At 71.4% G+C, this 27667-nt stretch overlaps 4 protein-coding genes and 1 pseudogene across 5 annotated transcripts; all 5 read left to right on the top strand.

Moving 5' to 3' along the window:
* Nucleotides 1-229: 229 nt before the first annotated feature.
* On the top strand, nucleotides 230-4034 carry TUBA1A (tubulin alpha 1a). The gene is made up of 4 exons (XM_076363923.1): nucleotides 230-298; nucleotides 1703-1925; nucleotides 2027-2175; nucleotides 2873-4034. Exons 1-4 carry the CDS (start codon nucleotides 296-298, stop codon nucleotides 3851-3853), a joined length of 1356 nt encoding a protein of 451 aa, XP_076220038.1. The 5' UTR covers nucleotides 230-295; the 3' UTR covers nucleotides 3854-4034.
* A 2482-nt stretch (nucleotides 4035-6516) lies between these two features.
* Nucleotides 6517-10446, top strand: LOC143173773 (tubulin alpha-1B chain-like; annotated as a pseudogene). The gene is made up of 4 exons (XR_012997765.1): nucleotides 6517-6591; nucleotides 7877-8100; nucleotides 8203-8351; nucleotides 9253-10446. The product of XR_012997765.1 is annotated as a tubulin alpha-1B chain-like (transcript).
* A 742-nt stretch (nucleotides 10447-11188) lies between these two features.
* On the top strand, nucleotides 11189-16716 carry LMBR1L (limb development membrane protein 1 like). Its single transcript, XM_076363921.1, is given in 19 exon segments — nucleotides 11189-11304; nucleotides 12946-13030; nucleotides 13339-13375; nucleotides 13559-13698; nucleotides 13793-13816; nucleotides 13819-13899; nucleotides 13968-14093; nucleotides 14213-14281; nucleotides 14519-14583; nucleotides 14722-14797; nucleotides 14925-15008; nucleotides 15237-15313; nucleotides 15403-15480; nucleotides 15580-15656; nucleotides 15740-15830; nucleotides 16120-16186; nucleotides 16279-16305; nucleotides 16308-16439; nucleotides 16518-16716. Coding segments are annotated over 19 exon segments (1467 nt in total). The 5' UTR covers nucleotides 11189-11232; the 3' UTR covers nucleotides 16577-16716.
* Nucleotides 16717-19250: 2534 nt separating this feature from the next.
* Nucleotides 19251-23570, top strand: DHH (desert hedgehog signaling molecule). Its single transcript, XM_076363925.1, is given in 7 exon segments — nucleotides 19251-19335; nucleotides 19338-19379; nucleotides 19382-19477; nucleotides 19480-19559; nucleotides 21133-21232; nucleotides 21235-21393; nucleotides 22066-23570. Coding segments are annotated over 7 exon segments (1230 nt in total). The 3' UTR covers nucleotides 22734-23570.
* An 834-nt stretch (nucleotides 23571-24404) lies between these two features.
* On the top strand, nucleotides 24405-26147 carry RHEBL1 (RHEB like 1). Its single transcript, XM_076363926.1, has 8 exons — nucleotides 24405-24456; nucleotides 24905-24976; nucleotides 25212-25279; nucleotides 25391-25473; nucleotides 25584-25640; nucleotides 25712-25759; nucleotides 25845-25929; nucleotides 26012-26147. The coding sequence occupies exons 1-8, from the start codon at nucleotides 24405-24407 to the stop codon at nucleotides 26099-26101; spliced, it is 555 nt and encodes a 184-aa protein (XP_076220041.1). The 3' UTR covers nucleotides 26102-26147.
* The last annotated feature ends 1520 nt before the right edge of the window (nucleotides 26148-27667 follow it).

The raw sequence follows: 27667 nt of genomic DNA, 5'->3' as shown, positions 1-27667 counted from the left end.
CGGGGCCCAGACGCCGGCGGGCAGGAACCGGCGGCGGGGCCGGTCCGCGGCCGCCGCAGCCCCCGGTTCCCCCCCCCCCCCCGCGCCGCCCGGCCTTTGTCTGCGGCTCCGGGGGGGGCATTACCTCATCCCCGCCCCGCGCCAATGGCCGCCGCCGCCGCCGCCCCCGGCCCCGCCGCCCGCCCCGCCCCGCCGGCCCTATAAAGCCCCGCGCCGAGCCCCGCGCTCCACCGCGCCTCTTACATCGACCGCCTCAGCGTCGGGCTGTGAGACCGCCCCGGAGCCGACCGCCGCCATGGTGAGGGGGGGGGAGGCGCGGGGGGAGGGTCCCCGTTGTCCCCGTTGTCCCCGTTGTCCCCGTTGTCCCGCCGTTGTCCCGCGGTCCCCATCCTCCCCCGGTCCCCATCCCCCCGGTCCCGCCGTTGTCCCCCCGGTCCCTATCCCCCCGGTCCTGCCGTTGTCCGCGGTCCCCATCCTCCCCCAGTCCCCATCCCCCCGGTCCCGCCGTTGTCCCCCGGTCCCTATCCCCCCGGTCCCCATCCCCCCGGTCCTGCCGTTGTCCGCGGTCCCCATCCTCCCCCGGTCCCCATCCCCCCGGTCCCGCCTTTGTCGCCCTTCCCCGCCCCGCCCGGGATGAGCGGGATGGGCCCCGGGGCTGAGCCCGCACCGGGCGTGGCTCCCGTTACACCGGACAGGAGGGGTCGCCCGGGACTCAGGCCCCGAGCGTGGCTCCCCGTTAAATGGGTCTGGATGGGTCCCCCTGCCTTCCCCGAGGCTGAGCACCGAGGCCGCACCGGGCGTGGCTCCCGTTAAACCGGGCAGGAGGGGAACCCCGGGACCGAGCCCCGAGCCCGCATCGGGCATGATGCCCATTAAACCGGGCAGGAGGGGTCCCCGGTGCTGATCCCCGAGCCCGCACCGGGTGTGGCTCCCGTTAAACCAGTCAGGATGGGTCCCCGGTGCTGAGCCCTGAGCCCGTACTGGGCGTGGCCCCGGTTCGATGAGGCAGGATCGGGCCCCCCTTTCTCGGTACTGAGCTGCTGTCCTGTACTGGGCGTGGCTCCCGTTAAACCGGGCAGGATAGACCCCCCGGTACTGAGCCCTCAGCCTGTGCTGGGCGTGGCCCCGGTTGAACGGGGCAGGATGGGTCCCCTGATGCTGAGCGCCCGTCCTGCACTGGAGGACAAGGCAGTGCAGAATGGGGCCCCCCCAGTCCTGCACTGGGCGTGGCCCTGGTTCAATGGGGACACAATTGAGCAGGATGAGCCCCTGGTGCTGAGGCCCCCCTCCCCCCCCCCCCCCCGGCTCCCTGTCTTGCCCTGGGTGTGGTCCCAGTCCCTTGAGGAAGGATGAGCCGGTGGTGCTGAGTTCCCCATCCCACAATGGGCAGGGTCCCAGCTCCCGGGAGGGGGGGGGGGGGGGGGGCCAGGATGGGACCCCCGCAGCTGAGCGCACACACCCAACCCCCCACTGGGTGTGGCCCTGGAGCGGGGCCCCCCTGCAGCCCTCGGTGCCAGAACAATAGCGTGTGTCTGGGCAGGATTTGGCCCCATCCAGCCCTGGGCACTGCCCCTTCCCAGCTCAGTGCCAGCCCATCCCGGGGGCAGCATCCCCACGGGATCCTGGGGGCGGGGGGGGGGGAGGACCACGGGGACAAAGAGGGAGCCTCGGAGTGACGCGGCCCCACGTCCTGCCCCCGCAGCGCGAGTGCATCTCCATCCATGTGGGCCAAGCGGGCGTGCAGATCGGCAACGCCTGCTGGGAGCTGTACTGCCTGGAGCACGGCATCCAGCCCGACGGGCAGATGCCCAGCGACAAGACCATCGGCGGGGGGGACGACTCCTTCAACACCTTCTTCAGCGAGACGGGGGCCGGCAAGCACGTGCCCCGGGCTGTCTTCGTGGACCTGGAGCCCACGGTGATCGGTGAGCGCGGGGAGGGAGGGGGCTGGGGTGCCCGGTGTTAACGCGGTGCCCGGTGTTAATGGATGCTGGGCGCTAACGGGGCGGGCGGGCTCTCCCCGCAGACGAGGTGCGCACGGGGACGTACCGGCAGCTCTTCCACCCCGAGCAGCTGATCACGGGCAAGGAGGATGCGGCCAACAACTACGCCCGTGGGCACTACACCATCGGGAAGGAGATCATCGACCTGGTCCTCGACCGCATCCGCAAGCTGGTAGGGGCAGGGGGGGGGTTGCGGGTGGCGAGCTGAGGACAAAGACTCAGTTCTCGGTCTCGCCCTCCCCTCTGGACTAGCTGGGCTGGGTTTAGATTTAATATATTAATTAATGTTAATCCTGTTCTGCAGCGGCTGCCATTGGCCGGCAGCGGGATGTGGTGCAGCTGGGGTGTTGGAGCTGCTCCACAGCGCCGCGGCCCCCGGGCGCCGGCGGTGCTGAGCTGTGCAATTCCCTCTTTGTTCCTGCTTGGCTCTTGCTGTGGCCGAGTCCAGCTGCATGTGGCTGGGGACGGGTGTCCCGGTGACTGCGCAGGCAGAGGCGATGGCAGCCCTGGCCGGCCCCTCCCGGAGCCGTGCGGCTGTGCTGAGGCCGGTGCTTTGCCCCGCTCCCCGATGGCCAAACCCCATCCCCAAACCTGTCCACATTCTGCTGCTGAGCCGGTGGCACCCAGCCCCCCTGTGAGGTGCTTCTGGCCATCCCGGGGGCCAAGGGGCTTCCCTGGGGGATTCACCACTCCCATGAGTCAGTGCCCAACAGATGGGGTCAGGGCCACCCCGTCACCCATCCTGGTGGCTCCTGTTCTGCTGCTGGAAATCCCCCAAATGTCCTCGTGAGGCCACAGAGAGGAAGGAGCAACTTCTGCTACTGCCTGGACTAAACATGTCCCCCCCCTGTCTTGTCTCTCCTTGCCAGGCTGACCAGTGCACGGGGCTGCAGGGCTTCCTGGTCTTCCACAGCTTCGGGGGCGGCACCGGCTCCGGCTTCACCTCCCTGCTCATGGAGCGCCTCTCCGTTGACTATGGCAAGAAGTCCAAGCTGGAGTTCTCCATCTACCCGGCCCCGCAGGTCTCCACGGCTGTGGTGGAGCCCTACAACTCCATCCTCACCACCCACACCACCCTGGAGCACTCCGACTGCGCCTTCATGGTGGACAACGAGGCCATCTACGACATCTGCCGCCGCAACCTGGACATCGAGAGGCCCACCTACACCAACCTCAATAGGTTGATAGGTCAGATCGTGTCCTCCATCACGGCCTCCCTGCGCTTCGATGGGGCCCTGAATGTTGACCTGACGGAGTTCCAGACCAACCTGGTGCCGTACCCCCGCATCCACTTCCCGCTGGCCACCTATGCCCCTGTCATCTCGGCCGAGAAGGCTTACCACGAGCAGCTCTCGGTGGCAGAGATCACCAACGCCTGCTTCGAGCCGGCCAACCAGATGGTGAAATGCGACCCGCGGCACGGCAAGTACATGGCGTGCTGCCTGCTGTACCGTGGGGACGTGGTGCCCAAGGATGTCAACGCTGCCATCGCCACCATCAAAACCAAGCGCACCATCCAGTTTGTGGACTGGTGCCCCACTGGTTTCAAGGTGGGCATCAACTACCAGCCGCCCACGGTGGTGCCCGGGGGGGACCTGGCCAAGGTGCAGCGCGCTGTGTGCATGCTGAGCAACACCACGGCCATCGCCGAGGCCTGGGCCCGCCTGGACCACAAGTTTGACCTGATGTACGCCAAGCGGGCGTTCGTGCACTGGTACGTGGGGGAGGGCATGGAGGAGGGGGAGTTCTCGGAGGCCCGGGAGGACATGGCTGCCCTGGAGAAGGATTATGAGGAGGTTGGGGTGGATTCGGTGGAAGGGGAGGGAGAGGAGGAAGGGGAGGAATACTAAACTCTCACAAGGGTGCTGCTCTTACAGGGAACATAACCTAGTTGAAGACCCCCCCATGGGTCTGTAGCAGTGTGTGCGCCGCGGTCTGTCCTGTTCAATGGTCTGTGCTTCAGTGGAAAAGTCTGTTACGGACCCACCCGTCTTCTCCCGTGGGTCTGAATAAAAAGCATTCCCTGTCTTACCACCTGGCTCTGGTGTCTTTACTCTGTGCTGCGGTGTCCCTCCCTGGGTTTGGACGCTGTCCCCAACAGCCTGTGGCATGTCCCCAGCTGCACCCAGGGTCTCCACCTTGGTCCCTGAGCGTTTGCTTGGGGTTGTGCTGAAGCCCATCACCCTGCAGACCCCCCACCCACCCCGCCCTGTGCTCCCCAAACTGGTCCTCCCTCCCCATCCTGCTGCTGGGCTGCCCCTGGGCTGGGCAGCGTCTGCACCCCCTGCACTGTGCCCTGGCTCTAACTGGGGGGTTGTTGGGGTTTTTTTGGGACTGGGAGCCAAGTGAGCACATGGGGTGGTTTAACTCTTCCTGGGGGGCTGGGGATTTCTGACCCCCCCCCCCCCAAGTTTGGCAGAAGCCTGGGGGGTTTCTGCTGTGCCAGGGCAGGGGAGAGGCTGCGTTGTCTCAGGGTGCCCTGGTTAGCTGGGGGGGGTGGTGGTGTCCTGCTGCCCACCATGGGTGGGAGCACTGGGGCTGCAGAGCATCAATCCCCGGGGAGCTGAGGGTGGCCCCTTCATCCTGCTGGGTGTCCAGGGATGGGTGGGGCGTCGTCCCCCCCTGCCATGGTGTGTCCTGAAGTCCTTCTGTTCTCTCCTGCACGGAAGAGAAGTGGCCCTGCCTGTGCTGGTCCTGGTCAGGGAAATGAGGCAGCAGCCCACCCAGCTCTGCCCGGGTACGGGGGGGAGCCGGGCCCCACTGTCCCCGTCCCCCCCCAATTGCTGCTGTCTCATGGCTCCGGTCAGAGATAAATAATGAAGGGAAAGTCGAACGTGGAGTGAAACTTGAGCGGGTGCTGCAGCGAGGGGCAGGGTGTGCTGTGGGGGGGGGTGCCCCAGGACCCCCCTGCAGCCCCCGGGGCCACTGTGCCAGGAACGCCAGCTCCCAGCGGGGCGGCAGTGAGCAGGGCTGGGAGTGGCTCTTCCCTGGCCAGGGCTGGCCGCCACGTTGGCGTCGCTCGCAGCCGAGTTGGACCCAAGTGCCAGCCGGGACCCCCGCACCGAGATCCGCCACGGGAGCCTGATGCGGCTGGGGCAGAGCCGGGGGGGGGGGGAGAAACCCCCTTCCCGGCGGGAGCAGAGGCGCCGGGGCGGCCATGCGGCAGCTGGGTGAAGCAAATGGCGGGGAGCCACGTCACCCGCTGCAATGCAGCTGCGGCGGATGCTGCTGCACCGGCCCCGGCCCTGCGCACCTCGGGGGTGGCCGAGGCTGTGGGGTGGCCGTGGTGTGGGGTGGCCCCGGTGGGGCAAGGGGGGAGACAGGGGGGCCCCTGGCAGCGCATGGTGGCGTGTGCTGCCGAAGGGGCTGCTGGGTTGTCCGCAAAGCTCTCGGCAAAACAGGAAGGCGGATTATTGGGAGCAAATAGCTCCGGGGATTAGATGGGGGCTGGGGCCGGCCTCCCCCGGCCCCCCGCACCGGGCACCCCGTGGCCTCGCAGATGGGCAGGGAGCTGCACCGAGCAAAGGCACCCTGGGGGGCACAGCGGGACCCCAGCACATCTCCCCGTTTTATGGGCCTCGCAGCGGTCCCTGTGGGCGGGCGAGGGGGAGCGTGGGGGGCCGGGGGGGGGCCCCGCCTGGCTGGGGGGGGCAGGAATCATGAAGGAGACAGGGTCCTGGTGCTGCAGACACGGCTGAGACAAAGCCCACTGCAGTGAGCGGGGTCTGTCGTCCCCCCCCGCAATGCAGATGCAACGGGGTCCAGGGGCACGGTGCCCCAAATCGCGGCAGGATTCAGAGCTGGGGGGGCCACCTGCAGATGGGCTCGGGGGGGGGGGCCGTGGGGTGCAGACGGGCTGGGGGGGGGGGCCGTGGGGGGCAGACGGGCTGGGGGGGGGGGGCCGTGGGGGGCAGATGAGCCGGGGGGTTGTTTGGGGGGGGCTCTCCAGGCTGCAGGTGGGCTGGGAGGGGCCCCTGGGGTGCAGATGGGGCGGTGCGGGGGGCCGGGCGGTGCAGATGGGCCGGGGGCGCGGCGGGAGAAGCCGATTAAGAGCCTCGGAGGCGGGGGGGGGGGGAGCCGGGCGCGGCAGCACGTGCCGCCCCCCCCATGTCGCAGTTTTCCTCTGCAGCGGAGCCGCACCGGGCGGGGGGGGGGGGAGGCGAGGGGGGGGCGGGAGCGGCCGCGCCCCCCCCCCCCCCCCCCCCGCGGCAAACGCAGTGAAGGGGGCGGCTGAGGACCACGGGGGGGTCAGGTCCCCCGGTGCCCCCCCCCCCCCCGTGTGGGGGGGGTCCTTCTCAAGCCCCGGTCGGGAGCTGCACCCCGCGGCGGGGCCCCCCCCCCCCAAAGCCCCGCAGCGCCCGCCCGGCAGCGGCGGGGGGGGGGGGAGGAGGAGGGGCGCGCCGCGCGTCGCAGCCAATCCGCGGTGGCGAGCGCGTGGATGGGCGGGCGCGGCGGCCAATAGGGGTGCGGGCGGGGGCGCGCGGCCGCCCCCCGGGCCGGTATATAGGGGGGTGCCCGGGGGCGGCTGCAGCCTGGTACTTGCGTCGATTCCTTGCTTGTCGGGACGAGTAACTGCGCCGCAGCCATGGTAAGGGGGGGATTGCAAAATGGGGGGGGGGGGGAAGGAAGGCTGGAGTTGGGGGTGCGGGGGGGAATGGGCAGGAGGGGAGGGGGAAAGGCTGGGGGGAGCGGAGACCCAGGGCGGGGGGGGTAACAGGGATTGGGGGGCATACGGCAGAGCGGGGACTGGGGGGGGGTAACGGGGAGGGGCAGAGCAGGGACTGGGGGGGTAGTAGGGGGGAGCAGAGAGGGAGCTGGGGGGTGGGCGCACAGCAGGAGCGGGGGGGGTGGGCAGAGCGAGGGCTGCGGGGGCTAGCGAGGGGCAGAGCAGAGGCTGGGGGGGCAGAGGATGGGCTGGGGGTGCCGCCCCTGCAGGGGGGAGCACCCTGGGGGGGGGGCATAGCACCCCTGGCGGGGGCAGCACGTGGTCCCGGGTAGCCCCCCGGCGGGGGCGGGGCTCTGTCCGGCTTTTGGCGCCCAGCCCCGACCGTTACTGTTCCCGCGCGCGGGAAGGCGCAGGGCGGGGGCACAGCCCCGCCCCCGCGCCCATGCGTCACCAACTCCCCCCAAATCCAGCCCTGAAGCCCCGATCTCACGCACCCCCCGTGGCGGGGGCAGAGGGTCCCTGCTGCGGCCGCCGCCCCCCCCCCCCCCCCCGGCCCCACTGTGCTCCTGGCAACCACCCGAGTCCAACCCGCGGGGCTAATCCTGCTCCGTGGCTCTTGGGGGAGCCCACACGAGCTGCCCCCCCCCCCCAAACCCGGGCTTCCCCCCTCCCCCGGGCGGGAGGAATGTGCGGGAGCAGGTGGAGCAGCACAGGGTGTGGCTGGGAATGTGCTGGACCCGCGGGGGGGGGGTGGCGGTGGGATGGGGACAGAGGGACCCCCTGGGGAGGGTGACGCCATCGGCCCTCCCCGGTGGTTTTGGGTCGGCTGTTGCAGTCACGTCCCTGCTGCTGCGCTGTGTGCTTCCTCCTCTTCCTCCTCCTGCAGCGCAGCCTTGCCCTGCCTGTGCTGCGGGGCTGTTAAAATGTCCTCCCTGTGCGCCATTTGGAAGCAGATGGAGGGCTGGTGCGGGGTGGCGTTACCCCAGTATCCCCAGGACTGTGCCAGACGGTGGCTCCAGTCTGTCCCCCAAACGCATGTCGTCCCCCCCCGCCTCCCTCCCAGAGCAAGCTCAGCTCCTGGGCTGCCCCTGCACTGCTCAGCTGGAGGTTTGGGATGGCACCGAGTCGGCTCTGGCTAGCTGAGCAACCAGTGTTTGGGTGGGAGCTGCCCCCAGCTGAGCCCGAGCCCCCCCCTGTGCCCCCGCAGCGCGAGTGCATCTCCATCCATGTGGGCCAAGCGGGCGTGCAGATCGGCAACGCCTGCTGGGAGCTGTACTGCCTGGAGCACGGCATCCAGCCCGACGGGCAGATGCCCAGCGACAAGACCATCGGCGGGGGGGGACGACTCCTTCAACACCTTCTTCAGCGAGACGGGGGCCGGCAAGCACGTGCCCCGGGCCGTCTTCGTGGACCTGGAGCCCACGGTGATCGGTGAGCACGGGGAGGGAGGGGGCTGGGGGTGCCTGGTGTTAACGCGGTGCCCGGTGTTAATGGATGCTGGGCGCTAACGGGGCGGGCGGGCTCTCCCCGCAGACGAGGTGCGCACGGGGACGTACCGGCAGCTCTTCCACCCCGAGCAGCTGATCACGGGCAAGGAGGATGCGGCCAACAACTACGCCCGTGGGCACTACACCATCGGGAAGGAGATCATCGACCTGGTCCTCGACCGCATCCGCAAGCTGGTGGGTGCAAACCGTGGGTGGGGTCAGCACCACCGCAGCCGGTGGGGAAAGGGGAACCCTCCGGTGGGACCTGGGTGGCAACGAGGAGCTGGGCTGTGCCTCCAGGGTCCGGGTGCATTTTACGGTTCTTGGCACCCTGCACCAGGTTGGGGCTCCCTGTGGGGTCTGGATCCCATGAGTGGAGACCAGGATCAGGCCCTTCCCCTCTCCGTGGGCTGAATCCCCTTCCTCAGGACCCTGCAAACCCACCGGAGCTGCAAGCCCAGGACATGCACCCTGGGGGTGAGGTGGGGCCTGGGGGGAGGCTGGCTGTCTCTTCCCTTGGGGAAAACCTTATTTCATCCCTCTTTTTAGGGTCATGTGAGGTTTCTCCTTAATCTGGACTCTGATCCTTCTTGACTAACTGCTTATGAGCAGCTGTACCGAGTGTTTTAACTCGTGCTGGGGCAGCTTGTGCCCTGGGAGGGGAGTGCAGGTGCCCGGCAAACCTTGATGGCTGCCAGCCTCCTGCCCAGGCAGTGCCCCCAGGGTGGCAGCTCTGGATGCCCCAACACGCTCCTGTAAAGCACCATGGGTTTCCCCTTCCCCAAAGCAGACCGCCTGGGTCGTGCTGGGCGCAGGCGCTGCAAGGGCTGGCTCCTGTAGCAGGGAGGAGCCAAGTGTCCCCCCAGTCCCTGTGGGAAGGGGCCCCTTTCCCGAGGGCTGGTTGTGCCGATGCACAGGGTGCTGTGGCTGGAAGCGGAGCTTGGGCAGGTGCCTGCCCCTGCCTGCGTCCCCAAGACGAGAGTCCCCAAAGGCCTGAGATCCTGGGGTGAATATTTGCCTTCCTGGGCAACTCTGTAGTAGCTTAAGGTCAGAATTCCTGACAGATCGGTCTTGGTTTTCTCTTCCCTTCTTCCAGGCTGACCAGTGCACGGGGCTGCAGGGCTTCCTGGTCTTCCACAGCTTTGGGGGTGGCACCGGCTCCGGCTTCACCTCCCTGCTCATGGAGCGCCTCTCCGTTGACTATGGCAAGAAGTCCAAGCTGGAGTTCTCCATCTACCCGGCCCCGCAGGTCTCCACGGCCGTGGTGGAGCCCTACAACTCCATCCTCACCACCCACACCACCCTGGAGCACTCCGACTGCGCCTTCATGGTGGACAACGAGGCCATCTACGACATCTGCCGCCGCAACCTGGACATCGAGAGGCCACCTACACCAACCTCAACCGCCTCATCAGCCAGATCGTGTCCTCCATCACGGCCTCCCTGCGCTTCGATGGGGCCCTGAATGTTGACCTGACGGAGTTCCAGACCAACCTGGTGCCGTACCCCCGCATCCACTTCCCGCTGGCCACCTATGCCCCTGTCATCTCGGCCGAGAAGGCTTACCACGAGCAGCTCTCGGTGGCAGAGATCACCAACGCCTGCTTCGAGCCGGCCAACCAGATGGTGAAATGTGACCCGCGGCACGGCAAGTACATGGCGTGCTGCCTGCTGTACCGTGGGGACGTGGTGCCCAAGGATGTCAATGCTGCCATCGCCACCATCAAAACCAAGCAGCAGCATCCAGTTTGTGGACTGGTGCCCCACTGGTTTCAAGGTGGGCATCAACTACCAGCCGCCCACGGTGGTGCCCGGGGGGGACCTGGCCAAGGTGCAGCGCGCTGTGTGCATGCTGAGCAACACCACGGCCATCGCCGAGGCCTGGGCCCGCCTGGACCACAAGTTTGACCTGATGTACGCCAAGCGGGCGTTCGTGCACTGGTACGTGGGGGAGGGCATGGAGGAGGGGAGTTCTCGGAGGCCCGGGAGGACATGGCCGCCCTGGAGAAGGATTACGAGGAGGTGGGGGTGGATTCGGTGGAAGGGGAGGGAGAGGAGGAAGGGGAGGAATACTAAATACCGGGCTCCTTCTGTCGCTGTAGCATGTCCACAAAATGTCTGCTTCAAACACTTCAGCTTCCTTGTGCACTGGGTGGGGTTCAGCCCCGTGGGCCCGGCTGGAGGGACGTGCTGCTCCGGCTGGGCTCGTGCTCTCTCTCTCTCTCCGATGTGATCATGTCGGTTTTCCATGTGTCTGTACCATGTCTGTGAATAAAAGGCTTTAAGAGAAGCTGCCACTGTGTCGGATACAAACCCTCTGTGTCAGCGCCTGCGGCTTGCCGGGGCCGGCTGGCCCCATCCCATGGGAACAGACTGTTCCTATTGTCCGTGCCCAGTGAGAGGGCCGGGGATGGCAGCGCTCCCGCCCGGAGCTGGCTCTGGCCGGCCCTTCCCCTGCTCCTCTGTTCCCTGGGGGGTGGGTGGGTGTGTGTGTGGGGGGGGGGGGTGGGTGGGGGTGGTGAAACCCCCCCGCCGGGTGCTACGGGGTGGGGGCTCTGCCGCAGCACCCCGGGTCATGCTGCTCTGCTGGGTCCCTCCCGGCGCTGCCTTCGGTGTGCTACAGCCCCCGGGGGGTCCCGCCCCGCTCGCTTCCCCCCCCCCCAGCGCTGGGGAAACCTGGCCCTGCCCCCCCCCCCCCCCCCCCCCCCCCCCCCGGGGGGATTAACCCGCCCGGAGGATTTAGTCCGGTCCCGGGGATTAGTCCTGCCCCGGCGCCTAATCCCGCTTCCTACCCCCCCCCCCGCCCCGTGGGAGCGGCGGGCGGGCGCCCTCAGCCTATCGGGGCGGCCCGCGCCGCCCTCGACCAATGAGCGGCGCCTCATTCACCTCTCAGGGCCAATGGGGGGGGAGGCGGGGCCCTTTCAGGCCGTGGCGGCTCGGATACATTGTAGCGAGTACCGGACGCGGGGGGCGGGGCCACGGTCACCTACCGCGGCGCGGCTCGGCGGGGCAGGACCCGGCGCGGCAGGACCCGGCCCGCAGCAGCCGCTCTCGGTCCGGCCATGCTGGCCGCAGCATGGCCCCTGCGGAGCAGGACGCGCTGGCCGTGCGGGAGCGGCTCTTCCACGAGAGGGTCCGCGAGTGCATCGTGAGTGCTGGGGGCCCGCGGCCGCGGTGAGGGGGCGTCGGGCCGGAGAAGGGTCCCGGTGTGGCGGGGAGCCGTGGGTCGGGACTGGGAGCCCGCAGCACCCCCCCCCACCCCCCCTCCGGGAGGGCCGGTTTTCCCGGCGGCAGCTCTGGGGCCCGGTCGCCGCTGTGCCCCACGCCCGGCCCTTATCGGTGCCAGAGCCGCGGCGGGCTGCCGTGCGCCCCGTGGATAGCGGGGTCCCGGGGCTATGCCGAGCCGGGGCTTAGCCCCGGGCGCGACCCCTCTGCCGGGTCCGGCCCTGCCGCTGCCCAGCCCCCGTGCTCTCCCGGCTGCCCCCCGCGCCACTGGGGTCCCGCCGTGCCGGAGCCCCGGGGCTGGGTCCCGCCTGCCCCGACGGGGAGCCCCTGGGCGAGCAGGAGGGCCGGGGGTGCCGGGTGCTGGGGTGCGGCAGTGCCGGAGCCGGGCCAGACCCGTGCCAGGCTCCTGGCTCTGTCTCTGCCCCTAGGCCAGCAGCTCTCCCCAGGGAGGGCACCCCGCTGCCACGGGCTCAGGGATGGGGACGACCCGGGCGTCCTGGTCCTGGCGTCTCCCGAGGGCTCTCCGGGATGCTGCGTGCAGGGTGGCCAAGCAGGCTGTGACCAGCAGTGCCAGGGTGGCCCTGCCATGGCCCGATTCGGTGCCTGCGGGGAGGAGCCGGTGGCCGGAGCCTGGCATCTCTGCCCTGGAGCTCCCCAGACCTCTGCCCCGACCTGTCTCGGGGAGCCGCATCTCGCCCAGGAGCTTCTGGCTCAGCACGGCCAGCGTGGAGCTCGCTCGGCCTGACTTTGCTGAGTGTGGGAGGTGTTGCGGGTCCCCCGGCCAGGCAGAGCTTTGGGCTGCGGGGTACAGCCCGTGGCAGGAGGGGACCTGCGGCCTGAGACCCTTTCCTGGGCAGAAGCAGGAATGGGAGGACCTGCTGGGCACTGCCCCTCCAGGGTCTGGAGCTGGGCCGGCTCCCAGGGCTCCCTGCCACCCCACCCGGCAGATCCTGATGACCCCCGGCCAGCCAAGCCCCCCCGAGCCGGGCAGGAGGGAGGTGCTGCGGCTGCTCCCGCTCCGCCTGTGCCAAGGTGGCGGGTTCAGGTGACCTTTCCCCATCCTGCCGCGTACCCGGCAGGATGAAAGGTCGCTGTGTTCCTCGAACGTCGCCTGCTCCGGCCAGAACTCAGTGTGCCGGCCTTGGGGCCTGGCTCAAGGCTGTTCCCACGGCTCTGCTGGGTGCTGGTGCCAGCGGGGCGAGGGCTGCGGGGTTGGGCAGTGCTGGGGCGGGATGGGTGTCCAACGGGGTCTGGGCCACCCCGATCCCTGTGGACCCCTCAGCTCTGCCACCACAGGCCATCCCAGAGCTGCTGGGTGGGCTCTCCCTGTGGTCTGGCCCCCCTGGCCCCCCGGGTACTGTGGCAGCTTGTGAGCACCCGTGGGTGAGCCCCGGGTGCAGACCCCATGCACGGGCAGGGCTGAGCACACGTGTGGGTGTAACCAGGGCCAGGAGCGGAAAAACAAATAGGGTGAGCTGACGGGCCCTGGGGCCAACGGCATCGCCCGGGGTGGGAACGCTGCCCTCTGGGCCTGCCTGTGCTGCCCACGCTCCTCTGCCTGCAGATCTGCACCCTGCTCTTCGCCAGCCTCTACATCCTTTGCCACTTCATCATAACCCACTTCAAGAAGCACACGGACTTTGCGGCAGGTAGGAGGCAGGAGCTGCCGGAGCCGGGCAGCCGTTGGCAGCCATGTTCAGCCTCCCCAGGGGCTTGTTCCTCCATCGTTTTCTGCCTCCCTCGGGAGCCCCAGTCCTGCCGCAGCCTGGGTTGCTGTGGCATCGGTCGCTGCGGGCACCTCCTCGGCTGCCACGGGAGGGGAGCAGAGCCCAAATCCCTGGGAGTTGTTTCTGCAGCATTTGGAGCCGGGGGGAGGTTGGGGAGCAGGCAGGGAGCGATGCTCCGGGCAGCCCTGCCTCCCCCAGCCCCATTGGTTTGGGTTTTCCCCCCCCTGCAGTTCATGATGACGAGGATGCTGCTGTCAACAGGATTGCGTAAGTTCCTGCCTGTCCCGCTCCCTGCCTGCGGGATGCTCGGCCACTTCCTATCCCTGCCCAGCTGGGACGCCCGCATCCCCCCAGCCTGCGGGGGCCGGTGACCCTGGGGGCCGCGGCCGGGCTGTGACACCTGCGGGGACCCAGACCCGGTGCCGGAGTCGATGCTCGTCCCTCCCGCAGGCTGGGGCTGTGCACCTTCACCCTGGCCGTGGCGCTGGGCGCCGTGCTCCTGCTGCCCTTCTCCATCATCAGCAATGAGGTGCTGCTCTCCTTCCCCCAGAACTACTACGTCCAGTGGCTGAATGGGTCCCTCATCCACGGTGGGTGCTTGGGGCGGCCCCAGGGTGCCCTGAGGGGTTGGGGTTGCCCCCCTGGGAGCTCACCCCATGCCCTCTCCCCCCCCCCCCCCCCCAGGCCTCTGGAACTTGGTCTTCCTCTTCTCAATCTGTCCCTCGTCTTCCTCATGCCCTTTGCCTACTTCTTCACTGAGTCGGAGGGCTTTGCGGGATCCAAGAAGGTAGGTGGCCCTGTGGGTGTCCCCCGCCCTGTCCCCCCCACCCCTGGCTCCCCGCTAACCCCGCTCCCGCAGGCATCATGGCCAGGGTGTACGAGACGTCGGTGGTGCTGCTGCTGCTGACGCTGCTGGTGCTGGGCATGGTCTGGGTGGCCTCTGCCATCGTCGGCAACGACGCGGCCAGCCGCCAGTCTCTCCACGGTGGGTGCTGCCGGAGTGCGCTGGGGCTCTCCCGGCTCCAGCGGGGCAGGATCAGGCCCTGGTGCTGAAGGGGAGAAGGGATGCTCGGTGCCACTGGCCTGACCCCTCCGTCTCCGCAGACCTCTGGGAATACTACCTGCCCTACCTCTACTCCTGCATCTCGCTCTTCGGCGTGCTGCTTCTGCTGTGTGAGTCGTGGGACGTTCCCCCGAGGTGCCCCAGCCCCGGTGGCCCATCCTGCGCCGGGTGCGGGTCCCCCGGGGTGCCCGGCTGGGAGCAGGGGCTGCTCCCTGCAAATGGTGCCGGGGTCCAGAGGGGTCGCGGGTCCAGGGCTGAGCTCCCAGTCCCTATCCAGGACCCTTCTGGGGGTGCGGGGAGGGGTAGGATGCTGGGGCACCCCTGCTTAGCCTCTCCTCTCGCCGCAGTGTGCACCCCCTTCGGCCTCTCCACCATGTTCACCGTCACGGGGAAGCTGCTGGTGAAACCCCGGGTAAGGTGTCCCCTGCCAGTCCCGCTGCCCCAGCCTGGGGGCTTGCTGTCCCCGGGGCTGCCTGGTCTCCCATCTCGGGCACGGGGTGCCCTTCGCACCCCCCCGCCGGCTGCTCACGGGCTCCTTGCCCATCCCCAGCTCCTGGAAGACCTGGACGAGCAGTTGAGCTGCACGAGGCTCGAGGAAGCCGCCGTGTCCCGCAGGATCTCCTCCGGTGGGTGCCCGGCTCAGCTACTGGCCGGGGGGGGGGGGGGGGGCTCGGGGCAGACTGGGGGCCCCTCTGCCTCACCACATGGGAGCCCTCAGCCCCCACGAGCCCCTCGGCATCTCCTCCCTGGCAGGCAAAGCTTCCTGCTGGCTGAACTTGAACGTGGAGCTGCTGCGGGAGCAGTTCTTCACCATCCGGAGCAAGAGGCGGAAGCTGGGTGAGGAGCCTGGGGGGGGCAAGCCCAGGACACCTGGGTTCTCTCCAGCTTGGCACTGGGAGCACTGGTTCCCTGGCAGCCTGTGCCCCATGGGGGGGTGTGTGTGTGTGTGTGAAATGGGGTTGGGGCTGTAACCCCCTGTCCTGACACCTCAGGGCCCCCCTCAATCTCCTGCCCTGGGGTGGGGGCTCGTGCTCCCCTCTCACCCGGGCATGTCCCCCCCCGCAGAGCTGCGGCACCGAGCGTCGCCCTGGCAGAGGAACCTGGGCTATCCCTTGGCCATGCTGGGCCTCCTGGTGCTGACGGTGAGTGTCCCTGGGCTCCCAGAGGAGCTGGGGCTTGTCCCCGTCCCCCCCCCCCCAAGCCGCCCTCACTCCCTCCCTGCTCCTCCCAGGGCATCTCCGTGCTCATCGTCTGCTTCCACGTCCTGGAGCTGCTGCTGGACGATGCCGCGATGCCGCGGGGCATCCAGGTACCCGGGGCGGGGGGACAGGGGACAGTGAGGAGTGGTGTCCCATGCTTGGCCCAGGGACCGCTCCCTCCCCCCGCAACGTGCCTCCTCCTCTCCCAGCAGGACGCATCCCTGGGCCAGGTCTCCTTCTCCATCTTTGGTTCCTTCGGAGCTGCCCTGCAGGTCGTCCTCATCTTGTATCCTTCAGGCGGGCACTCACGTCCCCAGCGCTGTCCCTGGGGCCATCCCACCCCGTTCTCCTCCTTAACACCCCTTGCAGCTACCTGATGGTCTCCTCCGTCGTGGGCTTCTACAGCTCCCCCCTCTTCACCCGGCTGCTTCCCGAGCGGCAGGACACCCCCCTCACCAAGGTGGGAGTGCCGGGCTGGGGCTGGGGGAGGGTCCCCGGGCCCCCATCGGGGTGCAGGTCCCCGCAGTGTGCGGTTGTGTGTGTGTCCCTATGCACTGTGCAGTGGTCCCCACGCGAGGGCACCACGCGTCCCCCCACCTCCTGCTGCCTCTGGCGCAGGCCCGGGCACGGGCAGGGTCCTCTGGTGGGCCTCCGGCACCGGGGAGCCCCTTCCCCAGGCCGGGGGGGGGCCAGGCCCTATGACAGCGCTGTGTCCCCCCCCCCCAAAATGCTCCTTCCTCCCCCCCCAGATCATCGGGAACTGCGTCTCCTTGCTGGTGCTCAGCTCAGCCCTGCCCGTCTTCTCCAGGACGCTGGGTGAGCCCCCGGGAGGGCCAGGGTGACCCCGGGACTGGGGTGTCCCCAGGACTGGGGTGCCCTGACCAGCCCCCCACCCCACCCCCCCGCAGGGATCACCCGTTTCGACCTCCTGGGGGACTTGGCCGCTTCAACTGGCTGGGGAACTTCTACATCGTCTTCCTCTACAACATGGGCTTCGCGGGGCTCACCACCCTCTGCCTGGTGAAGAGGGTCTCCTGGGCCGTCCAGGCCGAGCTCATCCGCGCCTTCGGTGAGGACGGGGACACGGGGACGGGCGCTGGGGTGTGTGTGTGTCCCCCCCCGTCTCTCACGCTCTCCCTCTGCCCAGGTCTGCACAAGCTGCCGCTGCCCGTGACGCGCTCCCAGCCCCCCGGCAAGCCCTGCTAGGGCTGGGGGGACGGGGACGTGTCCCCCCCCGGCACCACGGTGGCCCCCAGGACAGCCACCAGCTGCAGAGCTGGCCCCGACGGCGCCTGGTGTTTCAGGGACGTCGGAGCCCCCCAGGGAGAGCCGAGACCCTGGGGGGGGGGGGGGGCCTGCCCCGCCCCGCCCCCGAGCTCTATCTCAGCCTGTTGCGCTACTGAGCCTTGGCCTTGAGCCGCGTCCCTGTCACAGCCCCCCCAGGGGCACGGGGTTCCCCCGGGGGCTGCGCTGGCTGCGGCCCCCCCCCCGTTTATATACCTCGTGCAAGAGCGGCCGGGCCGCCCCGCCCCGGCGCTGCCCCAGCTGCTCCCTGGGGTGCGGTTGGGTTTTAAATGTCCCCCCACCCCGGGGACCGTCATGGCACTACAGTGGAGGCCCCGTGCCCCCTGCCCGGTCACTCCACACCCCATCCCATGTCACCCTGGGGCTGCCGGAGGGCACTGATTGTCCCCTGCCCCGAGGCCTTCGGGGTCCCCAAGGGAGGAGCAGGGCTGGAGGGTCCCGGGGCGCTGGGGACAAGCCCCCCCCCCGCCCCCGGCAGCTTGGTGTGACGAGTCTGTCGGGTCTCTGTTACCACAATTGTTTGGAGCAATAAACAAAGTTTCTTTTTTTATGTAGAAATATCTGAATCCGGGGGGGTTTATTCCCCCTGAGGGCAGGGCTGAGGCGGGGGGGGCTCTCTGCCCGTGGGGGTCTCAGTCCTGCCCCCCCCTCCCTCCCCTCTCTGCGGGGGCCATAATTAACCCTCTTCCTGGCTGGGGCTAACGAGCCTCTTCCAGGAAGGGCCAAAGGTGAGGGCAGCTCCCTGCCCCGGGGCTGATGGACCCCGGGGGTGTCGGGCAGCACCCCGGGGTGCTTTGGGTGCGGGCGGGGGGGGAGGGGGGGCACTGAGCTGCCCCCAGCGAGGGGCACGGGGGGAGCTCTGGCCCCTGCGCTCTTGGGGAGGGGGGGTCGTGCGGCCGGAGCGGAAACTGCCCCGGGAACCGGCCCCCCACCCCATCCTGCCCCGGCTGGGGCCGAGCCAGGCTGCCCCCCCCATGTCGGGGGTGGGGGGCCCGGGCCCCCCCTCGCCCCCCCCGGCCGGGGCCGAGCAGGAAGCGCAGGAAGCCTGGTTTATATTGCAGGAAATGAGGCCATCGGTGCCCGCGATTTCCCCGTGACCTGCTCCCCTCCCAGTCACCCCGGGCTGGCACCGGGGCTGCGGCGGGGGGGGGGGGGGGGGGGCAGGCCCCCCCCGATCCGCTCCCAACCCTCCACCGCCCCGCTGCTGCCTCCTTCCCTCGCCGGGGCCCTCGGCACCCTTGGGTGCTTCGCCACGAGCTCTGGGGGTGCTGGGGGGAGGCACGGCCTCAGCCCCGGGGGGAGTCCGGTCCGAGGGTGCCCTGTTCCCATGGGTGCCCCCGTCCCCGGGGGAGCCCGGTCCCAGCCTCGAGGGTGTCCCGGTCCCTGGGGGAGCCCGGTCCCGGGGTGCTCCGGTCCCGGGGCGCGGAGGGGCCGTCCGGGGCAGGGCAGCGCGGCGGGGCCCCGGCGGGGGCGGCCCCGGGGGATGTGGCCGCCGCTGCCGCCGCTCCCGGGGGCCGGGTCCGAGGCGGGGCCCGGCGGGGCTGCCCAGTGCCGGAGCCGAGCGGCCGCAGGTGGGGGCAGCCCGGCCGGGGGCGGCTGCGGGCAGCGCACGGTGCCGACCGGCACCCAGGGGAGCCGGTACCGGGGGCTGGGCCAGGAGCGGGTGCCGGTATCGGGGGTCGGGAGCGAACAGGGGGACCGGAGTAGTGCCAGGAAGGGGGTCCCGGGAGCGGGGCTGTGCCGGGGGACGGAGCAGGTGCCGGTACTGGCGGCGCAGCGTTAGGATAACGGGTGTCCCCGGTGCCAGGGGCAGCGGTAGGAGAAGAGGTACCGGGGCCGGCGCCAGGAGAGCGGGGTCCCCGGTCCCGAGAGACGGTGACAGGAGAGGGGAGAGGTCCCGGGACCAGAAGCGCGGCGTTAGGACCGGGATAAGGGGGGTCCCGGTACCGGAGCGCGCTACCGGGAGCGGGGAGAGGAGCCGGTACCGGGGCGCAGGGTTCAGACGGGGAGGAGGGGCGGGATCGGGGCGCGGGGTCAGGTCCCGGTGCCGGTCCCGGGGCAGTGCCAGGAGCGGGGTGCCGGGTCCCGGTGCCGGGGCAGCACCAGGAGCCGGGTGCCCGGTGCCCGGTGCCAGTCCCGGGGGCGGTGCCCGGAGCGGGGTGCTGGTTGCCCGGTGCCGGTGCCGGGACGCAGCGGTAAGAGGGCTTTCCCCCAGGCTCCGGCTGGATCGGGGAGTCCCCGGGGCCGGGGTGCAGCGCCAGGCGAGGGGGTGTCGGGCCCGTGGGAGCGGAGCCGGCGGCGGGGAGGCCGTCCCGGTGCCCGGGCGCCGCGCTCCGAGTGGGTGGCGGCACCGGCGGGGGGGCGGGGGGGGGGTGTCAGTCGTCCCGGGCGGCCGCGGATCCCGAAGCGGCGACGGGGCCGTGGGTGTGAGAAGGAAACGGCGCCGACCCGCCCCTGGCACCGCGACCCTCTAAAAGCCCCGGGGCCGCCGCACCGGGACCATGCCCCGCCCCGGCCGCCCGTGCCCCCGGCGACTGAGCGGGGCCCGCGGAGGCAGCGGGGCCCGGCGGCCGGGATGCCCCGGCGGAACCCGCTCGCCCTCGGCCTGCTCGGCCTCGCCGCCTGCCTGCTGGCCGCGCCGGCGCTGGGCTGCGGCCCCGGCCGGGGCCGGTGGGGCGGCGGCGGTTGGGGCGGCGGCAGCTCTCGCGCTGCTCTACAAGCAGTTCGTGCCCAACGTGCCCGAGCAGACGCTGGGGGCGAGCGGGAAGGCGGAGGGCAAAGTGCTGCGGGGATCGGAGCGCTTCAGGACCTGGTGCCCAACTACAACCCCGACATCATCTTCAAGGACGAGGAGAACACGGGGGCGGACCGGCTCATGACCGAGGTGGGGGCTGCGCCCGGTCCGGCCCGGCCTCGCTCCCGGGGCGCGGGGACGCGGGGGCGGCGGGGACGCGGGCGGGAGCGCAGCGACCCTCCCCGGGGGGCACCGACCCTCCCCGGGGCTCACGGACTGTCCCGGGCGCACGGACCCTCCCCTGGGCGCACTGTGCCTCGCCCCGGTCCCGTCGCGGTCCCCGGCGGCCCTTGGCGGCGGCGCGGCAGCACCGGAGACCCGGGACGGGGCGGTCGCGCCGCGTTGGGCATTAAGGACCCGCCATCGGGGATTAACGGGGCGGGAGCCGCCCGGGGTCCGGCCGCCGCACCGGGGGCACGGGGTACCGGCGGCCTCCGCTCCCCCAGCGCCCCCGCGCCCCGGCCCCGGGGCGGTGCCGGCGGGGCCGGTCAGCGGGGAGGGGGCGGCGCCGGCACCCGTCTCCCGGGAGGGAATCCGGGGCGGCGGGAGCCCGGGGACGCGCCGCGCCCCGCCGGATGCTCACAGTTGCCATGGCGAGGGGCGGCTCCGCGGTCGCCATGGCGACGGGGGATGCTGCGAGTGGTCCAGGCGGCGCCGGCGGCTCCCGCGGGCCGGGGCGGCGGGGGCGGCGGGGCCGGGGCGGCGGGGCCCGGCGGGGCCGCGGGCGCGGAGCCGGCCCGGGGTGCGGGAGGCTGAAAGGGCCCTTTGTGGCCGTGCCGGCATTCCCGGGGCCTGAGGTCAGCGCCGGGCTGGAAGGCGCCTATTGTCGCCGGGCCGGGCCGGGCCGGGCCGAGCGCATTCCTGCCCCCCCGCCGCTGCCGCCCCCCCCGGCCGGGCCGCCCCGGGCCCGCGCCCCGCACTCCCGCCCCGCGGCCCCGCGCTCCCGGGAGCGGCTTTGTCGCACGGGGGGCCGGGGGGCACCGGGTAGCGGAGGGACACCACGACCTCACCGGCTGCTGGGGGGGACCGGGGGGAGCTCCGGCCCCTGCACCCCACGTGGACGCTGCCGCTGCTGATGGGGAGGAGGGACCCCGGAGCCGCCTGGGGCCCCCCACCATCGCCCTCGGCTCTGGGCACTGGAGCTCCGGACCCCCCCCGTGCCCCCCCCCCCCCGCCCTGCTCCCCACCCTGCCCTGCCCTGGCTGGCACTGAGCCCCCCACGGTGCCGCTCCGGGACTCGGGTCTGGTTCAGGGTCAGCTGCACCCCCGGCTCTGCCCCACAGCTCCCCCCCCCCCGGGTTAATCAGTCACGGCCATGGCCGCGGGGAAGGTGACACCGCCCCGGTCCCCGTCCTGGTCCCCTGCCCGTTCTGCCCGGCTGCCCGTGCCGGGGAGCGGCTCCACCACGGGACCCCGGGGCACGTTAACGTTCAACCCGTGCCCACCCGGGGGGGTCAGCTCAACCGTGCCGCTCTCTGCGCCCGGGGGGGGGACACCCCATCTGCCCCCCACCAGCAGCCCCTTCGGGCTCCCTCCAAGCCCCGTGCAGGCCCAGTGTCTGTCTGTCTGTCTGCGTGCAGGACCCCCCGGGGAGGGGACCGGGTGCTGCGGTGGGGCTGGGCGTGATGCCAGTGCTGGTCCCCGTTCCCCCCCCCCCCCCAAGCGCTGCAAGGAGCGGGTGAACTCGCTGGCCATCGCGGTGATGAACATGTGGCCGGGGGTGAAGCTGCGGGTGACGGAGGGCTGGGACGAGGACGGGCACCACCTCCCGACTCGCTGCACTACGAGGGCCGGGCACTGGACATCACCACCTCCGACCGCGACCGCCACAAGTACGGCATGCTGGCGCGCCTGGCCGTGGAGGCCGGCTTCGACTGGGTCTACTACGAGTCCAAGGCACACGTCCACGTCTCCGTCAAAGCAGGTATCACACGGGGGGGGGGGGGGCTGCCGCCAGGGTGGGGGGCTGTCGTCCCCACAAGCATCCCAGCCTGCGGCCCCGCGGCCCCCTCTGCTCCTCCTTGGCATCCCAGATCCGCATGGGATGCAGCCCTGCTCCAGCCGGTGTCCGGCTCCAGCGGGTTCAGCCCATGTCTGGCCCCAGCCCAGCTCCCCCTGGCCTTTCTGGCCACCAGGTTGGCAAAAAACACACTTCCCCCCCCAAATTTTTGCCTGGCTGGAGCCACTCTCATGGTTCAGCTCCCGGTGCGGGGCGCAGCGAGGGTTGTTAAGCCGGTCCGGACGGCCACAGCCCAGCCCACGGTCCCCAGCCCCGCGGCTGCTCCGGCCGGCAGCCCCCGTCCGGCCCAGAAGTGACAATTGACAGAAAGTGAAAGTGGCCGTAAATGTCACCGTGGCCAGCCCAGAACAAAGGGCGTCAGTGCGGGGCGGACAAAGGGGCCCTGCAGCGCCCGGTCTCCCCGGGAGCCGCACGCAGGAACCAGGGGGCTTTGGAAAATACCCGCTTTGTTCCGGGGGCGGTTTGGGGGCCCGGGGGGGGGGCGGCTCCGCTCAGGGCCATTTCCCCTCTGGAGGTGGTGGCCGGTGGAGGTGGCAGGCGGGGACGGGGGACCCACGGCTTTCTCCACCCGCCCAGATAACTCACTGGCCGTCCGTACCGGCGGCTGCTTCCCCGGCCACGCCACTGTGACACTGCGGAGCGGCGAGCGCCGGGGCCTGGCCGACCTGCGCCAGGGTGACTGGGTGCTGGGTGCGGAGCCGGGCGGGCGCCTGGTGCCCACCGAGGTGCTGCTCTTCCTCGACCGTGACCTGGGCCAACGCGCCTCCTTCGTGGCCATCGAGACGGCCAGCCCGGCGCGCCGGCTGCTCCTCACCCCGTCCCACCTGGTCTTCGCGGCCCGCGGGGCAGCCAACGGCACGGCCACCTTCCTGCCCGTCTTCGCCCGTCGCGTGCGTCCGGGCGACGCGGTGCTGGCCCATGGGGCCAGCGGGCAGGGGCTGCGCCCCGCGCGGGTGCTGCGGGTCTCGCGGGAGGACGGCGTGGGGGTCTTTGCCCCCCTCACCTCCCACGGGACCCTGCTGGTCAACGGGGTGCTGGCATCCTGCTACGCCGTCCTGGAGAGCCACCGCTGGGCCCACCGTGCCTTCGCCCCTCTCCGCCTCTTCCACGGGCTCCTCTCGCTGCTGCCCGCCCGCGCCGAGGCGGGCAATGGGACGGCGCCGGAGGCGGGCATGCACTGGTACTCCCGCCTGCTCTACCGGCTGGCCGGGGGCGTGCTGGGCCATGAGGCCTTGCAGGCGTAGGGCTCCCCGGCCTCCCGAGTCGCCGCGCTGCAGATCATGCCGCACACTGGAAACGCGGGGCCCCGGCCCTGGGCCCCCCCTTGGACTGGCGAGTGCTTCAGAGGAGGGACGGGGGCACCCCCAGCCCTGTGGGGAGGTCGGGATGCCTCTCAGCTCAGCGCTGCCCAGGGGCGTGGGGTGGTGGGGACGGGGTCCCTGGGATGGGGTGTCGTGGGGTGGCCCAGGGACCTGGGTTCAGCCCCCTCCCATGTCTCGGAGCCCCCTGCAGCACTGCCGGGTGCCTGGCTGGGTCCCCATGCCCCAGACCCCCGCACGCTCCCCCTGTATTTATTGCTTTATTAACCGCTGCGGCTGGGGCCGGGGTTGCTGCCTGTCCGAGCTGAGGCCGGGCACCGTGGACCCTGCCCTGGGGCCAAATCCAGCCCAAGGAGGGGCGGGATGCCGAATCAGCCCAACACCGAGCATGTGGCAGCAGTTCCTGCCCGTCGCCCAGCTCTGGGTCTGTCCTTCCGTCACCCCCGGTGTCCCTGTCCCCGTCCCCATGCAGCTCAGTGCCCCAGGTGGCTGGACACGGGGCGTCTGCCGCGGGCATGGGCACCCTGCGCCGGACCCGGCTCTAACCGTGCTAACCGCTAACCCGCCCTGCTTGAGAGTTTTATTTTTCTATTTATAAATGGTAATATAAATGTCCCCTGCGCCCGCCCGCCCCGGCAGCGGGGCCTGCCCCGCGGGGCAGGGGGCCAGCCTGCTTTTAACCACTTCTGTTTAAAAAAAAAAAAAAGAAATACTACTATTTAATTGTTTGGATAAATAAAGAGACTCTATGGCCCTGGTGGAGCCGTGGCTGGAAGCAGGGGCTGCACAACGCCGGGCCGGGGGGCGGGTCCCCGGGGCTGGGGTCGGGCATCCCGGGGGGCTGGGGGGTCCCCGGGGCTGGGGGTCCCCGGGGGCTGGGGTCGGGCATCCCGGGGGGCTGGGGTCCCTGGGGCTGGGGGTCCCCGGGGCTGGGGTCGGGCATCCCGGGGGGCTGGGGGTCCCTGGGGCTGGGGGTCCCCGGGGCTGGGGTCGGGCATCCCGGGGGGCTGGGGGTCCCTGGGGCTGGGGGTCCCCGGGGCTGGGGTCGGGCATCCCGGGGGGCTGGGGGTCCCTGGGGCTGGGGGTCCCCGGGGCTGGGGTCGGGCATCCCGGGGGGCTGGGGTCCCTGGGGCTGGGGGTCCCCGGGGCGGGGTCGGGCATCCCGGGGGCTGGGGGTCCCTGGGGCTGGGGGAGGCCAGGGTAGGGATCTCGGGAGGCAGGAGGTGGGTGCGGGTGTTCCCGGGGGTCCCCGGGCCGGGGCGGGAGGCGGGGGGGGGCAGAGGGCGGGCAGCCGCCCCCGGCCCGCTCAGGTGTGCGGCCACCACGTGGCCCCGGCCGTTCCCTCCGTTTTCATGAATGGAGCCCCGGGCGGCCAGCGCGCCTGCGCCTGCCCCTCGCCCCGCCCCCGCCGCCTCCGCGTGGCCAATGGGAGCGGGCGGGCGGGCGGTGTTGTGGTCACGTGGGGCCGCCGGTGTGGTGGCGGCGGCGGCGGCACCGCCCCCCCCCCCCCCGCCGCGGCGGGAGTTTTATAGCGCCGTGTGTCGCGCCCGCCCGCGCCGCCCTCCCCCCCCCCCGGCCCCACCCGCGGCGTGGGCCATGCCGCTGGTGCGCCACCGCAAAGTGCTCATCCTCGGGTACCGCGCCGTGGGTCAGTGCGGGGGGGGGGGGGGGTGTGGTGTCTGTGCGTGGGGCCTCGTGGTGGGGCGGCGTGGGAAGGGGCTGCGCCCTCTGCCCCATGCGGCTCTGGGTGGGCCCTGCCCGGGTGGTGCGTGGGAGCGGGGCTGCCCCACGGGGCACTCTCGGGGGGGGGGGGGGGGCTGTGCCGGGTCCCTCGTGGGTGCCTCCCGCCGCCGGGGGCTCAGAGCACGGTGGGTCTCCGCCCCAGGTGGGGACCGTGGGGCCGTGCTCAGCCTGGACACCCACCCCGGGAGCCCCCGTCACCCCGGGGCCGTGTCCCCTGCAACGCTCGGGGAGGGGGGGCGGCGAGCGCAGGGGCATCGAGACGGTTCCCTTCCCTCGGTCGGGCTCCTTCCCCTGCCGCGGGGTGATGCTGGGACCCCGGTCCCCAGCCCCGCGCTTCCCCCCCCCCCCCCCAGGCAAAACCTCCCTGGCCCACCAGTTCGTGGAGGGGAAGTTTGTGGAGTGCTACGAGCCCACGGTGGAGAGCAGTAAGTTTGGGGGGGGCTTGCCTGGGGTCCCTCTTCCTGCTGCCTCCGCGGGGCCACGGGTGATGAGGGCAGATGTGTCCCCACTTCTGGGCTGTGCCCCAAAGCCTTGGGGTGGGGGTGCCAGGGGCTGAGGCACCCCCGGAGTGGGGTGGAGGGAAGGCTGGTCCCTGGGTGGGGGGGGGGGGGGAGTACAGGGGTCCCGGGCAGCCCCGTTAACCTGGTGCCACCTCCGCAGCCTACAACAAGATGGTGATGGTGGGGAAAGACGAGTTCCAACTCCAGCTGGTGGACACGGCCGGGCAGGTAACACTGGGGTCAGGTCCTGGGGCAAGGGGGGGGGACCCGGGGGGGGTGTGTGTGTGGGGGGCTGCTGGCCCTGGAGCCACCCCTGGCACCGGCCCTGCCCTCCCCCAGGATGAGTACACCGTCCTGCCCCACTCCTTCGTCATCGGCATCCACGGCTACGTCCTGGTGTACTCGGTGACGTCCCTGCGGAGGTGAGGGACCCAGCTGCCCTCCCTGCCGGGCTGTCCCCACACCCTCGGGGCTGGGGACGGGTCCCCTTGAGGGGGGGGGGCAGTGCCTGGATCTCCTCTTTTCCCCCCAGCTTCCAGGTGGTGAAGACCCTTCACAACAAGCTGTACGAGAGCCGGGGGAAGACACGGTAGGTGCTGTCCCTCCCGGGGAGGGGGATGCCTGCGGGGGGCCGGGCCCTCACCCTCCCCGTGCCCGCAGCATGCCCGTGGTGCTGGTGGGGAACAAGGCAGACCTGTCCCCACAGAGGTAAGGAGGGCTCTGGGGGTCCCGTCTCCCCCCCCCCCCCGAGGACCTGGTGGCCCATCCTGCCCGTCTTCTGCTGTGTCTCCAGCCGGGAGGTGAAGACGGATGAAGGGAAGAAGCTGGCGGAGTCGTGGGGGGCCATCTTCCTCGAGTCCTCGGCCAAGGAGAGCCAGGTCTGGGGCAGGGTGACGTACCCCGCCTGGGGCTGGGAGCGGGGTCCCCGGGGTGCTGGGGCTGATGTCCCCTCGTCCCCAGGTGACCCAGGGGATCTTCACGAAGATCGTCGAGGAGATCGACCGGGTGGACAACTCCTACGGCAGATCGACCGGCTGCCACCTGATGTGAGCCCTGCCCAGGGCGGACCTCCCATGGGACCTTCCCCCAGACCACGACGGTGGCTTTGTGGGGTCCGGGGCCACGTGGTCCCGTCGTTGTACGGGACCCCTCACTTTGCACAGGCTGTGGGGCTCGCGAGGGACTGGGAGCGGGGCAGGGGTCCTGTCCCAGCTGGGGAGCACCCCCTGCTCGTAGCTGCTGTCGTATCCCCCCCCCCCCCCAGGACACGCTGGGGCCGTTCCCCCTCCGGCTGTGGGGAGCCGGGGCTGAATGCGGGTGTTGTTTCTGGCACGGGGCCGCGGTCCGGCTGTGCCGCGCTGGCAGCCGCCATTCGTGGGAGTCGGGGCCACAGGGCTGGAACAATTAAACGTTGTTTTGTCTGCAAAGCCCCTCAGAGCCCGGGCTGGGGCTGGGGGGGGGGGGGCTGCTCCTGCCCCGGGGGTGGGGGGGAGGAAGGTGAGGCAGCACGTGGGGATCCCCCAACATCCCAGCATTGGGCTCCCCCCAATCCCAAATGTACTGTGGGGCAGAGCCCCCCCCCCTTCCCCCCCCCCATGGGGCTGAGCACCCTGGGGCTGTCACTGGGACCCTGGGGGGGGGGGCTCTGCAACCCCGTCCCCCCGGAGAGCCGCAGCCTGGGCTGGGCGAGCGTGGGGGAGCCCTGCAGTGCCGGGGTGCCTGGCCTGGCTGCGGTTCCCCATGTGGCTTATCTCCACCCAGTCAGGCTAATTACTGCTAATTACCCAATTACGCTGTTAGAGAGGAGCAGGGAGCTGCTGAGGAGGGAAGTGGGGTGTTGGGGGGGGGGGGGGGGGGCGCTCTGTGCCCCCGTAGCCGGTGTTGGGATGGAGAGGGGAGTGGGTGCTGGGGCCGGGATGTGGCAGGCGGGGGTCTGTGCCCCCAGAGCCGCCCCCCCCCCCCCGCGGTCTGGGGGCTTGGGCTCCGGGGGGGGGGGGGGGGCCTTCGCCTGTACCTGTCCTTGGTTCCCCCCGGGGCTGTCCTGTCCCTGCCGGGGGTCCCGGGGCGGGGGTCCCCGGCTGTGACCGAGAGGGGCCGGGGCCGCTTCCCCCCTCCCGCCGCCGGAGCGGGGTTCCCCGGGCTGCCCCGCAGGGTCCCGGCCGGGCGGCAGAGGGCGGCCGGGGCTGCTCCGGTGCCGGGGAGCGGAGCGGAGCGGAGCTGCCGCCCTGATCCGGCCCCGCTCGGCGCACGGGTGGCCCCGCTCGGGGGGGTGCCGGCCCGTGTCCCCCACCCAGGGCTGGGGGGGGGGGGGGGGGGGTGTCCACGGGGTGCGGGACGGACACGAGTGGGGGGGGCCCGAAGGGCGGCGAGGGGGCGCGCGCGGGGCTTCCCCTGTGCGTGGCCCTGGCTGCCCGGTACCGGGAGGGCCCACGGGCGCCTAGCGTTGCCCCACGCAGGGCCGTGGCTCAGCAGCACGCGGGTGCCGCGGGGCGCGCCTGTCCCGCGCGCTCGGGGCACGGCGGCTGCCCCGGAGACACCGGGACCGGGCGCGGAGCCCTCCCTACGGACGCCCGCGTCCCCCGGCAGCGCCGCTCCGGTCCCCGCGCGGGCGGGCGG

The sequence above is a fragment of the Aptenodytes patagonicus genome, unplaced genomic scaffold (assembly GCF_965638725.1).
Source record: "Aptenodytes patagonicus unplaced genomic scaffold, bAptPat1.pri.cur scaffold_260, whole genome shotgun sequence".
NCBI lineage: Eukaryota > Metazoa > Chordata > Aves > Sphenisciformes > Spheniscidae > Aptenodytes > Aptenodytes patagonicus.
The sequence above is the reverse complement of the archived record's forward strand: the minus strand, read 5'-3'. Positions and strand labels throughout refer to the sequence as shown.